General features: G+C 41.5%; 1 protein-coding gene across 3 annotated transcripts in view; it reads right to left on the bottom strand.

Annotated features, from left to right (window-relative positions):
• Positions 1-2418: 2418 nt before the first annotated feature.
• The window catches only part of SLC15A2 (solute carrier family 15 member 2), a 91604-nt gene continuing 79112 nt past the window's right edge, over positions 2419-14910 (bottom strand). Inside the window, exons 21-22 of one of the 3 annotated variants that reach the window (XM_063288788.1) lie at positions 12892-12996; positions 2425-3229 (exon numbers count right to left, since the gene is read on the bottom strand). In XM_063288788.1, coding sequence (XP_063144858.1) covers positions 3053-3229; positions 12892-12996 — 282 coding nt within the window. In that variant the 3' untranslated portion in view covers positions 2425-3052. Of the gene's footprint in view, positions 3230-12891; positions 12997-14910 lie in introns of all 3 variants that reach the window. The other 2 variants (XM_063288789.1, XM_063288790.1) reach the window with 2 other exon arrangements.

Here is a 14910-nt window from a genome sequence, read left to right on the forward strand (position 1 = left end):
AACAGTCAGAGGTTTGAGGGAATTCTTTGAGCTTGGGAATGAGAAGGGACATTTGCAAAACAATGCAGAACCAGAAGAGATGGACAGTCCATTTGTATCTTATAAGCAAGCAGCCAGCCCCTCCTCAAATTAAGGTAGAGTGAGGAAGAAGACCAAAGGCATCAGGGACGACCTGCCTTAATGTACTTGCTGAGTACATTAAGCAGGGCTGAAGTATGCATACATCTCATTTCCAAGATTGTTGGTGGCCTCACATCAGAACAAATGTAAAAGCAAATATTTCAACTTTTCACATTGGCTGTCAGGTAAAGCCAGTAACATCCAGAGTTGTTACTGCCTAGTTGTTACAATTCTTTCCCTTTCCCACAGTGTCCTGGGAAATGGAAGGAATTGTAACAACTAGGCAGTACAACTGTTTCTTTAGAATTTGGTACAGACTTCCCAAATGTTGACCACTATTTTGGTTGTTATGCATCTTTTGACTAAAATGGCTCACTTTCCTTGTAAATATTTTCCTTTAAACCAGATACCACTGCACTTTTTTTTTTGCATATACTTTTTTGTATAGTGTATGTGTGTGCTTTCAGGGTTGACTCCTGGTGACTGCCTGGACACGTCCCTGCAGTTTCTTTGGCAAGGTTTTTTTGCCCTTGCCTGCTTCCAAGGGCTGAGAGAGAGGGACTGGCCAAGGTCACCCAGCTGGCTTTGTGCCTAAGGCAGGACAAGAACTCACAGTCTCCCAGTTTATAGCCTGATGCCTTAACCCTACACCAAACTGGCCCTTTCCAGTACAGAAAGATGGTTAAACTTGTCATTTCAGATCACGGTCTTCAATTTACCTCAGGTTTTTGGAAAGCTCTGTTCTAATTACTCAGTGTTTTGGTTCATTTTTCCTCTGCCCATCATCCACAGTCAGAAGGTGAAATGGAAGGTATAAATAAGACTCTTGAGCAATACGTACAATGCTATATCACCAACCAACAAGGCAATTGACCTAATCTATTATTGCTAGCTGAATGTGCATATAACAACTCAGAGCATCCTTCCATTCAATTCTGCTCTTTCCAGGCTGTTTATGACTAACTCTCACTGCTTGCCCATCATGTCCCCTTTTCTTTCTGTTCTGAGGCATCCACATTCTTGGAAGAGCTACAAACAACACAATTAGTTCTCAAGGGACAACTGGACATTTGCCAAGGTTTCTTACAAACATGCTGCTGACTCTATTGCATTGAAGAATCATGTTTTGACTTTCCACTAAGTTTTTACCTCATCGTGCCCTACGAGAACCTGAATTCCAAGTTTCTGGGGCTCCCTCCCTGTAGCTGCTCACATTAACCTGGTAGCTTTTCATTTAAAACTGCCAGCCTCAATGAAAATCTTCCCACCGCTCTGTGTCCGTTGTGCTCCATAGACTTTTTTCCAATTTGAAGGAAACACATTTTGGATGCTAGACACAGAAGAGACCAACTAATTCCATGGAAAGTCTGCCTTGACAGGTCTTAGGAAGCTGCTACTGATGTTCACGCACTCTATATCTGTTGAACTAGAGATTGCTGAGGGGAGGGTTGTTTGCCTCAGTCCCCATGATACCTACAACCTTATTGCATTCCCATGACTTAAGAGTAGGAAGGAGGCCCTTTTTCTACAACCCTTCCCTTCCTGACTATGAGGAATGAGGACCTGATTTAGATTGCATAAATTCTCATTCTGGGATGGGGGGAACCTCTGTGACTGTGGTGTCTGGGAAGGAGGAGGGCAGGGACTGTGGGGAGGGAGAAATTCTCAGAACCTGGGAATGAGAAAGAACCTTTGCAAAACAATGCTGAACAATATTAGATAGATACCCTGTTCATACCTAATAAATATCTAGGTAGCCCTCTCATTCAATCAAGAGAGCAAGAAAGAGGATCAAAGGTATCAAGGAAGTGGAATAAATGATAGATCCCTAGGGAATGGTACATATAGTATGAGTAGCCTAGAGAAGATGTCAGAAAAGTTAAAGCTTAAAATAATGTATAATTGGCCAAGGATACTAAGAACAGCAAAAAGGACTTCTTCAGATATGTTCAAAATAAAAGAACAATAAATGGGGAAGCTGACAAATAGAAGAAACATTGAATGTGCATCCATGTACACATGAATGGCCAGAATTCTTATATGAAAATCTTCACTGAAAGTCATTTAACTTTCACATAGGCTCTGCCATCTACAGAACAGTGTTTAGAGATCTCTCCAGCCATCTAATTTTTATTCTACTTTTGTTCTATTTACTTCCTGCCCTTTCTAGTATAGCAGTACTCTGTCTCAAAGGACAGCAGTTGAGATTGACTCAGGTTTATTCAGTACCCTGAATCTGGCCCAGCAATCTCTATGACAACCAGGTTGATATGAAGTGACATAGATGAACATCAACTATCCCACATGAAGTTAGCATGCTATTTCCTCTTTGCAAATATATTCCGTATAGGAAATCTATCATGCTTTAAGGATTTACACATATGCAGAACAGAAATATGCTAGAGCTGTAGTAGGGCAAGCTGATTTATATTACAGTAAGAAATACAAAATCAAAGCATTATTTCAAGTGAGTGATTAATGAAAATATTTTAAAATGGATTAACGTGTGCAAAGATCCTCTCAGCCCACAATTCTTCACTGGATTTATGGTGACTTACAATGTAGTAATATACACATTTAACCGTAAATAAGTTTCATTTAATTTGAAGACTCACTTATTGAATGAATACATACATAGATAGACAGACAGACAGACACAATTGTGCTTTAAATATAGAACTTGAAAAGAATTACTCCTAGTGCCTGATGGAGCCAGAAGAGATAAAACTACATTATATTTACTTTTTAATAAGGCAGCTTTCCAGGAGTTTGCGTACATTTATTCAGCTGACGTATTGGGGCACCATAATTTAGTTTGCTCTTTCCCTCAGAGTATATCTGATGAGATCATAGCATGAGGAAGAATCTGTCAAATCACCATCCTATTAAAAGAAAAAGCCTCTCAAACTTAACTCCAGTGTTTGCAGCCCCTTTATAGCTCTGTTTTCCTGGTAGCAAGGCCAATCATGTTTTTATTGCTTGATGTCTCTTCTTCATTCCCTTTATCAGCAAGTTCTTCTGGGTCTGTGCTAATGTAGAAATATCCCATGATGGAGAAAATTACAAAGACGATAAAAAGGAGCATGGCAAAAAGTATAAATTCAGCCCACTGGAGAAAGAAAAGATTAAACAAAACGTTACTTCCATTATTTATTTGCTTACAAAACTTCTGTTCTGCTTTTCCTCTAATAGCACAATGCAAATATATTTCACTTCTGACCCGTTTGCCTGGACATATGTAAGTTGTACAGAAGGGGAAGTCTGCCTGCAAATCATCTGGGAGATTTAATCAGCATCTGGGTTGTGGGAAAACGTATTTCCTGAACGATTAGTGACATTCTGTACATATTGATACCTGTAGTATGTTCTTAGTAAGCAGTACTGTAACGAAATGCTGGCGTTAAATTTCTGCACTATGAAACAATCAAAAGTTACTTTTCTTGGGTTCCTGGTCAGAGCCCCCTTTAACTTCAAGCAGTTTATAGAGCCAGGCCTGTTTAACCTCAGCATTAGAACTCCATTGTGGGCTTAATACAGATAATTTTCTGGATCAAAAGAATGTTGTGTGTGGTTCAAATATGTAACTCCCCCCCTTTTTCTTTTCCCCTCCTCAGAATTGATTATTGAGAACTTCCGTGCATGTAGAACTTTAATCTCATAAAATGTCTTAGCAGGATAATCTATTCAGCCCAATCCCTTTTCCTTACTCTGTAAAACAAGTCTTTATTTACTGGTTTAGTTTTAGTAAACACTTTGCAGTACAAGTTGATGTGGTGAAGATATGTTTATTTGATTCTGGGGATGCTAGAGTTCTGAGATAATTAACATAAACTTGGAGCACAGCAGCATGAAATTTCTGATTAGGAGAACATTTTAGCATTTGTAGATGGGTGCCAAAAGCAGGGAATATAGCAAATATATGAACACACGTAGCTAGCTAGCCTATATTTTGAAAGACTATCCCCTAAGTACCACATGTCCAGTAGCTGTACTAGAAACTCTTGGTTTCCATCTTGCTTATTTTGATCTGATGCATTTCAGCTATAAAGACCATTCCTAAAAGCAATTAAGGACCACTTAAGCTAAGGAATTGTCCCTGGAGGAACACTGAGATAAATTACTTTGCTCGTTTTTAGACATTGCTTGGCCCAAGAACAAGATGGACGATCTGTGACTTGGAGAACCTCATGTGGCCATCAACCATCTTTTTTAGGACTAACCTAGCCCCCTCTGGCCACAGTTATTAAAAACTGAAGGATGTCTTATTTGCTGTACATGCAAACAAGAACTCTTCCACATATACACATTTCTTTCTCTCATTTTTTTCTTTCTTGCAGCCTTCCTTTCTCTCCACCACCCACTGCAGCCTTCTATCCTTCCTCCATTTCCCTGCTTTTAGGTCATTTAGATAGGATGATTAAAAAGAAAAAGAAAGGCCCACCATTTTACCAGTGGACTGGTTAAAAAACAACAGGAAGGAAGGAAGGAAGGCAGGGAGCCCTGTTTCACCAGTTAACCAGTAGATTGGTTAAAAAATAATTCCCCATTTCTCTGGTCCAGCAACTCAGGACAAAATGGCTGAAGAGGGTAGTGATTGGCAGAGACTGGAAAACACTACTTTGGACATGGAACAGGAAAAGATTGGTGGAAGTTGCCTTCATGGTAGGCTATGGCTATGGGGATATTGAGGGCAACACTGTTTATTCCTGCCTTACAAATTGGTAAAAGACATAACCCCCATGTTGGGACAAGAAGGAGATGAGGATAAACCTCAAGTATAAGACATTTTGCTGAATTTCATGGCTTTCCATATTCTGGAACACCTTAGCAAAACTGGCTGGATGTAATGATTGCCTATTCCAATAAAAGGAGTCTCATCAGTAATTACTAGAGAAAACTAATTTATTGAATGAATAGTATGCAAAGTACGAAGAAAGCTGAGAATGAGCAAAAGCGCGCCAAATACAAACTTAAAAAGCCTTGCTCCCGTTGCGAACCCTCCCCTCAGGCTAGCATAGCAACCACCCACCCCAGATGCTAGCAACCGTTAGAATCGGCCTGAGAAAGTAACCTTGAACAGCAGAGATAACCCAAACATACATTCCAGAAGATCACAAGTCAGCACAAAGGAAATTTACCAGCGTGGCCAGGCAGGCACGCAACTGCAGATATGACATGTGAAACGTTACGAGGAACCATAAACATTGGAACGGGAACATGACACTGGAGGAGTAGCAAGCAATGTTCTTAATGGATAACCACCCATGTTTAACTGTTGACCCGACTAATAAAACATACTAAACCATGGGTTGACCTGATTAATACTAAACCATGGGTTTGCCTAACCCTTATTCATTAAATAAGTGTACAGGTGGCTGGATTCTCACAACACAGTAAGCCATAAACCATGATTTATAAACCGCAATAGACAGGTTCACACAACACTCTGGATGAAAATCAAACAAACCACATTATACTTTAATATGCTGTGTGAACCAGGTAATTGGCATGAACAATGAACACGCAGAATAAACTGTTATCTCATAGTTTGTCAAGACCTTTGAAGCTGGCAAGCTTAGGGAACAAAAACTACTTGGAATTCTGGAATGATCTTTATTGCTAATAGAGTGATGTAATAGAATCTTGAAAACCTGCCAAAGCAATACAATTATATGTATTTATTGCATTTTATAATAATTGTAATGTGTCTGGTTTTATGAGATTTTAATGTTTATGATTATAGTTTGATTTTATTGTAAACTGCCCAGAGTTCCTCTTTTGGAGGAGATGGGTGGTAATTAAATTTTAATAATAAATAAATAAAATAAATAAATAAATTCTCCAGCTCAACTTATATCTAGCAGAATTAAGGTGGAGTTCTGAATTATTTGCTCATATTTCCTGAAATGACAAAATAATGTTTTTTGTTTTATGTAATGGTTTTGCTCTTCAGCAAAGGATCATTACCTTGTCGTGGTGCTGGAGCTTGAGCACCTCAATGATGCCATGAGCTAAACCGTGAAGGGCCACCCAAGACAGGAAGGTCATGACAGAGAGGTCAGACTAAATCCAATCCCTGGGGAAGGTAATGGCAACCCACCCCAGTATTCTTGCCGTGAAAACTAAATGGATCAGTACAACCAGAGATATGTCGGTATACCATCGGAAGATGAGACCCCCAGGTCGGAAGATGGTCAAAATGCTACTGGGGAGGAACAGAGGATGAGTTCAACTAGCCCCAGTCGTGATGACGCAGCTAGCTGAAAGTCAAAAGGATGGCTAGCAGCTGACAGTGCTGGTGGTGAACGGCGAATCCGATGTTCTAAGGATCAACACACCATTGGAACCTGGAATGTAAGATCTATGAGCCAGGGCAAATTGGATGTGGTTATTGGTGAGATGTCAAGATAAAAGATAGACATTTTGGGCATCAGTGAACTGAAATGGACTGGACTGGAATGGGCCACTTCACATCAAATGACCACCAGATCTACTACTGTGGACAAGAGGACCACAGAAGAAATGGAGTAGCCTTCATAATTAATAGTAAAGTGGCTAAAGCAGTGCTCAGATACAATCCAAAAAACAATAGAATGATCTCAATTCGAATTCAGGGCAAGCCATCTAACATCACAGTGATCCAAATATACGCCCCAACCACAGATGCTGAAGAAGCTGAAGTAGAGCAGTTCTATGAGGATCTGCAGCACCTACTGGACAACACGCCTAAAAGAGATGTTATTTTCATCAGGGGAGACTGGAATGCTAAGGTGGGCAGGCAAATGACACCTGGAATTACAGGTAAGCATGGCCTGGGAGAACAAAAGGAAGCAGGACATAGGCTGATAGCATTTTGCCAAGACAACTCACTCTGCATAACAAACACTCTCTTCCAACAACCTAAGAGACGGCTTTATACATGGACTTCCCCAGATGGACAACACCGAAATCAGATTGACTACATTCTTTGAAGCCAAAGGTGGCAGACATCTATACAGTCGGTAAAAACAAGACCTGGAGCTGACTGTAGTTCCGATCACGAACTTCTTCTTGCACAATTTAGGATCAGACTAAAGAGATTAGGGAAGACCCACAGATCAGCTAGATATGAGCTCACTAATATTCCTAAGGAATATGCAGTGGAGGTGAAGAATAGATTTCAGGGACTGGACTTAGTAGATAGGGTCCTGGAAGAACTATGGACAGAAGTCCGCAACATTGTTCAGGGGGCAGCAATAAAATACATCCCAAAGAAAGAGAAAACCAAGAAGGCAAAATGGCTGTCTGCTGAGACACTAGAAATAGCCCAAGAAAGAAGGAAAGCAAAAGGCAACAGTGATAGGGGGAGATATGCCCAATTAAATGCCAAATTCCAGAGGTTAGCCAGAAGAGATAAGGAATTATTTTTAAACAAGCAATGCGCGGAAGTGGAAGAAGACAATAGAATAGGAAGGACAAGAGACCTCTTCCAGAAAATTAGAACCATTGGAGGTAAATTCCAGGCAAAACTGGGTATGATCAAAAACAAAGATGGCAAGGACCTAACAGAAGAAGAAGAAGAAGAGATCAGGAAAAGGTGGCAAGAATATACGGAAGACCTGTATAGGAAGGATAACAATTTCGGGGATAGCTTTGACGGTGTGGTCAGTGAGCTAGAGCCAGACATCCTGAAGAATGAGGTTGAATGGGCCTTAAGAAGCATTGCTAATAACACGGCAGCAGGAGACAATGGCATCCCAGCTGAACTGTTCAAAACCTTGCAAGATGATGCTGTCAAGGTAATGCATGCTATATGCCAGCAAATTTGGAAAACACAAGAATGGCCATCAGATTGGAAAAAATCAACTTATATCCCCATACCAAAAAAAGGAAACACTAAAGAATGTTCAAACTATCGAACAGTGGCACTCATTTCACATGCCAGTAAGGTAATGCTCAAGATCCTGCAAGGTAGACTTCAGCAATTCATGGAGCGAGAATTGCCAGATGTACAAGCTGAGTTTAGAAAAGGCAGAGGAACTAGGGACCAAATTGCCAATATCCGCTGGATAATGGAAAAAGCCAGGGAGTTTCAAAAAAACATCTATTTCTGCTTTATTGACTATTCTCAAGCCTTTGACTGTGTGGACATAACAAATTGTGGCAAGTTCTTAGCGGTATGGGGATACCAAGTCATCTTGTCTGCCTCCTGAAGAATCTGTATAATGACCAAGTAGCAACAGTAAGAACAGACCACGGAACAACGGACTGGTTTAAGATTGGGAAAGGAGTACGGCAGGGCTGTATACTCTCACCCTACCTATTCAACTTGTACGCAGAACACATCATGCGAGAAGCTGGGCTTGAGGAATCCAAGGCTGGAGTTAAAATCGCTGGAAGAAACATTAACGATCTCAGATATGCAGATGATACCACTTTGATGGCTGAAAGTGAAGAGGAACTGAGGAGCCTTATGATGAAGGTGAAAGAAGAAAGTGCAAAAGCTGGCTTGCAGCTAAACCTCAAAACAACCAAGATTATGGCAACCCGCTTGATTGATAACTGGCAAATAGAGGGAGAAAATGTAGAAGCAGTGAAAGACTTTGTATTTCTAGCTGCAAAGATTACTGTGGATGCTGACTGCAGTCAGGAAATCAGAAGACGCTTAATCCTTGGGAGAAGAGCAATGACCAATCTCGATAAAATAGTTAAGAGCAGAGACATCACACTGACAACAAAGGTCCACATAGTTAAAGCAATGGTGTTCCCGTAGTAGCATATGGCTGCGAGAGCTGGACCATAAGGAAGGTTGAGAGAAGGAAGATAGATGCTTTGGAACTGTGGTGTTGGAGGAAAATTCTGAGAGTGCCTCGGACTGCAAGAAGATCAAACCAGTCCATCCTCCAGGAAATAAAGCCAGACTGCTCACTTGAGGGAATGATATTAAAGGCCAAACTGAAATACTTTGGCCACATAATGAGAAGACAGGACACCCTGGAGAAGATGCTGATGCTAGGGAGAGTGGAAGGCAAAGGAAGAGGGGCCGGCTAAGGGCAAGATGGATGGATGACATTCTAGAGGTGACGGACTCGTCCCTGGGGGAGCTGGGGGTGTTGACGACCGACAGGAAGCTCTGGCGTGGGCTGGTCCATGAAGTCACGAAGAGTCGGAAGTGACTAAACGAATAAACAACAACAATGGTTTTGCTCCCTCCTCTGTTCCCCAGGTCTGTTAAACATTACATCACATGATGGTTGTTTTGCATCACATATAACTCCCAGATGATTATGATATACCGTTAGATAGGAGAAACAGCTTCAGATGGGCAGTAATGGTTTCTTTCACATGAAATCATGTGAAAGAATCATGTGAAAGAGTGTCAGAGATCACAAGGATATATTGGAAGTAATTTAGGGCTGTCATATCCAAGCAACAAAAATTCAGATGGTCACAGATACTGAACATTCTCTTTCCTGTTATCTAGTGGTTTTCTTGATTTTTGCATCCAGTTATGGTAGCCCTGTGGTAAATAAGACAGGGTTCTCTGGACTGTAAATACCACCACTTGTCAGTTAGATCCTTGTCCCTCCTGACTAGTGAAGGCAGCTCGGGAGGTGACATGTGGGTATGTCTAGGTGATGGTAAATTCATCCTTGAGGGAGGGAGTATTTCCAGCTGCCTTTAAGGAGGCACTGGTGTACACCCTTCTCAAGAAACTGGATCCCACCATGCTGGACAATTTTCGTCCAATCTCCCATCTCCCCTCTTTAGGGAAGGTGGTTGAGAAAGTGGTGGTGCTGTAGCTCCAGAGAATCCTGGATGAAACGGATTATCTGGACCCTTTTCAGTCGGGTTTCAGGCCTGGATATGGGATGGAAACAGTCACACTTATAGATGATCTCTGGCAGGAGCAAGATGGGGGCAGTGCATCCATCCTTGGTCTCCTTGACCTCTCAGCAGCTTTCGATACCATCGACCATGGTATCCTTTTGGGTCAGCTCAAGGAGTTGGGGGTAGGTGGGGCAGTTTTGCACTGGTTCACCTCCTTCCTCCAGGGCTGGTCCCAATCAGTGTTGATAGGGAGCAAGAGATCCGGCCTGCGGCCCCTCCTTTGTGGGGTGCCACAGGGTTTGGTACTCTCTCCACTCCTTTTTAACATCTACATGAAACTGCTGGGTGAGATCATCCATTGCCATAGGATGAGGTATCATCAATATGCTGATGATACTCAATTATATATCTCCATCCCAGGTGACTTAAGTGAAGCTGTGACCACACTCTCTCAGTGCCTGGAGGCTGTAGGGGTCTGAATGGGGAACAACAGGCTTCAGCTGAACCCTGGTAAGACAGAGTGGCTGTGGGATGTGGGCTCCTCGGTATCCAGGAAATTACCATCTTTGGTTCTGGATGGGGTTGCACTGCCCCAAACAGATCCGGTGCAGAACCTGGGGGTTCTCCTGGACTAATGACTCCTGCTCAAAGAGCAGTTGGCAGGGGAGCTTTTGCACAACTTCATGTTGTGTGCCAGCTATGTCCCTTCCTGGATCAGGAGGCCGTCCAAGCAGTCACTCATGCCCTAGTCATCTCCTGCATAGACTACTGCAATGCACTCTACATGGGGCTACCCTTGAAGAGTATCCGGAAGCTACAGCTGGTTCAGAATGCGGTTGCGTGAGCAGTTTCAGGAGCCCCAAAAAGGGCACATATAACACCTTTGCTATGCGAGCTGCATTGGGTATCAGTCTGCTTCTGGGTACAATTCAAGGTGTTGGTTATAAACCTTTAAAGCCCTACACGGCACAGGTCCAAGTTACCTGAGGGACTGCGTCACCCCAATCACATCGACCCATCCCACCTGGTCAGGCAGAGAGGGCATGTTACGGACCCTGTCCATGAGAGATTGTCGACTGGTAGGGTCCAGGAAGAGGGCCTTCTCTGCCGTGGCCTCCGCCCTTTGGAATAATTTACCCCCAGAGGTGAGGCAGGCCCCCACTCTCCCAGCCTTCAGAAAGGAAGTTAAGACCTGGCTCTGCCACCTCGCTTGGGGTGAGAGGGGGGACAGTTGATCATGGGGGTGGCTGGTACCTTGATGTGGCCGTGGAAAATTTTACTAAGACTGTCTTGGATTTTATACTCTGTATTTTATACTTTATATTTTATATTTATATTTTTATATTTATGTATATTTATACTTTATAATGAATCTTTTATTTTTTATTGTTTTATTCACTTGTAAACCGCCCAGAGTCATCACAACATGAGATGGGCGGTGAAGAAATACAATAAATAAATAAATAAATGTACAAATTAATTCAGCAGATCTCATCAAACAAGAGAATTTGATGCTGGGATGGATGTCCCTTTGGAAGATCACAGGAATTTCTGCAGTACATACAGAAATGGCCCAAAATCTAGTGTGCATGGAGTGTTCTCTCTGCAACAAAGAGCATTCACAGGCTAGAAAATTATTATAGATGAATTTGATTCTGCAATTTAGGAGTAATTTAGTGGCATTGACACACATGTAAATTGGCTCTTAGAAGTCTAGATCTGTTAGTTCCCCCGTTTTTAGTTTCCTTTCTGAGAAGGGTTCTTTTTTACCCATAAATATCCATTGTTACTGATACTAACTGCAACAGCATATATGCTCAACCCCGATTTTTTTGAACCATGAATATGTGAGAGAGGATACAATTGGATGCGGCTTTAATAGCATTCTCTTGTAATACCTGCTTTACTGCTTAATTAGTTAATTGCTCATTTGTTCAATGGCCTTTCTCTCTCATCTGTGCAGGTTAATCAGCTACTGTTGAGGTGTTTCTCTTCCTCTCAGTATAAGTTACTTACAAAGTTACTTCTGCATTTATTACAAATATCTTTGGAAGTCAAGTATCCTAATCAAGCTTTTCAGTGTGGACAATCAGTCTTTCTGCCTGGCAATTTTAATTTAGTTATTCTTGTAAGAACTTGATTTCCAGTGTGTGCACTTCTATCTATTACATACCTATGTTCTGGAATACAGATTTGTCAGATACGTGGACACACACACTGTATTAGAGCTATTATTCTCAGCAACTCAACAGCCCAGTTTTATAGTAGTCCTGTGACAAATGTGGATAGGGCCCTAACAAAAGCACAACACATTAATGTTGGTTAATTTAACTACGGCTTACTCAATTAACCCATATGCTTAGGCTTACACAACATACCAAACAATCAGTTAATCCCATGAGCTGGTTTTATGTAACATATTCAGCTAAAATATGGTTGGCTAATTTGCAACTCAGTGTGTTTTATGTGAATCCTAGGAGAATAGCCAAACTGTTTGCTCCTGTATTTTAACACTCAGTGCAGGAAGAGACATTTGGGCAAGGGAATCTTTTCATGTTTTGCGACACACTAGCAGGAGAAGCAGTGCAGTGGGTATTCTCTGTGTAGAAGTCCCAAAGGTGTGGAACTTCTGGTTGACATGTTGGTCATCTCTGTCTTGAATAATCAAGTTAGTTAGTGTAAAAATATATCAATTTGTAAGAAAGATAGGAAGAGTCTGAACACTGGTGAAATGCACTGCTCCAAAGGACAGGTAGAAAACAGTGAAGCGTATCAATCTGATCGTGGACCAGAGACAACTGGGTTAATATCTTTGTTCAGTCATAAAACTCACTAAGTGACCTTGGGTCAAACATGTTCTCCTGGCCCACTCATATTCTTTTGCTGCAAGGGAAAAAATGTGATCAATTCATTTCTGGATCTCATTTCTCTAGGACAGTGAATAATATATGCTAGCCATACCTGTACCAGAGGTGCAGACTGAGCAACAATGAGCACAATAACATTTCCAAAGGCCACAGTTAACAACCAGCCAGCTTGCAGCACAGATTTCATACTAACAGGAGCCTGAAAAGGAGAAAGTACAAAACATTCCCAAATATTTGGAAAATTCCTTCAATATTCCCATTCAGTACCATCCTGGGACTAGCCCACCCACTTTGTCGAACAGGACACAAAACACATGGCGGTTCTGAGCACACTGTCCCTTGAACATTCAATAATTCTCAAAGTCAAGTTCTGTAATGGATTCAGTGGGAAAAAATACCATTCTGGGGCAATGTTAAGTGATCTGCCCATACTAATCAGGAGAACGATGCCCAATGGCTCACTTGCACATCCCTGAACCTCACAGTTTTATGCTGCAGTCATTGAGGGATGACGATAAGTGGGCGAATTCATTTCAAACCATATCAGAATATGGCACCCGAAGAGGAGGAGGCTTCTGAGACTCAGTGCATTGTTTCTCTGCCCTCTGGCTATGCTCACATATAGGAAGCAGCATTCCCCCATCCTTCTTCCCTATGTCCTATGAGGATTCTGTTTATAATCTCATAGGAACTGCAACAAAAGTCTTCAGAAATACATGAAATTGGAGAAATCCCAGATAGCCCCTGTACCAATCTATCCTTAATCTTGCTTTTTCATTCTCCTGGTGTAGAACTGGACATCTAAGATCAGTGGTTTTAATGTTCTGTAGCTATTTGTTGTATTTATTTCATCCAGACTGCTCAATAGTTATTTAAATGAGCTGCCTTCTGCTTGCCAGAGAATTGCGAAGTGTACATGTTTCCAATGATCAAGTGTGCCAGCACAGGTCCATTTATTGGCCCACCTATCCCAGTACTGTTCTGACTAGGAGCAGCTTCCTGGAGTCTCAGGCAGAGTTGGTTTTTTCTTCTCATCTCCTGACTTTGATCCTTTATTTAAAAAGTTGGAGATACCAGGATGTAATGGGCTTTCTGCAGGTAAAGCATGTGCTCCGCCCCTACCCCTTGCCTTTGACGTGTATAGGAACTGATCCACAACTACATCAGCACAACAAAACACTGTGGTGAAGGAAACATTTGAGAGAGCACATATGGCCCAGCAGAAACCTGCTCCCAATTATCTTTCCTGCCATGTGGTTATAAGCCTTGTATATTACTAAATTTTTAAATTTAAAAAGATCATTCAGGATTACTTAGCATACCACAGATCAGTTTTTCCAATTGTGTAATAAATTGTAAGTCATTTATTGTGACAGTTGCTAATACTTCTACTGATTCCTGGAAGATACAGTGTTCTCTCAGGAGGCCGTTGCTCCCACTGGATTTCTGTGGACCATAGTTTCTCTCCATTTGACATCATTTATACTTCAAAACATTGTTTGTCATTTTTGAATCAGATCTTGATTTTTTACTCCAAATGTTCATTCCTTATGATCTGTAGAAAGAATATCTCCTTTCTGCTTCTTTTTTAAAAAATACCTTATTTGGATATCAAAACTGAGCATCAGCAAATAGCCATGTCTGCACACAAACAGTACAGCCACTCCTCATTTACTGACTGCAATCTGTTCCTGTGACTTTGTCATTAAGTGAAATGGTGGCTAAGCAACCACATGACTGAGAGAGAGAGAGAGAGATGCTGCAAAGATCACTGGTTGCTGCCATCTCATTCAGATAAAGTTCTCTCATGCAGCAATGCCAGCATTACTCTCACTCTGGCGTGCATTGTTGTCAGGCGCAGAAAATGTGGGTGTAAGTGCACACATTAGTCAGAAAATGATTTTTTTTACTACTGTTGGTTACAGTTTATTACCACCATATTTTCAAATGGTCACTAACTGAGATAGTTGCTAAATGAGGAGTGGCTGCATTGTACTTATAGGCGAGACAAGTTGAAAGGATAGTTCTGAGTAGAAAGTAACTAAGAGGACTAGAAAACAGATATGATGAATACTGGGCACAAGCCCATCTGAAAGGAAGGGAAAGTCTAATC

Source organism: Candoia aspera, chromosome 1 (genome assembly GCF_035149785.1).
Source record: "Candoia aspera isolate rCanAsp1 chromosome 1, rCanAsp1.hap2, whole genome shotgun sequence".
In the NCBI taxonomy this organism is placed as follows: Eukaryota; Metazoa; Chordata; class Lepidosauria; order Squamata; family Boidae; genus Candoia; species Candoia aspera.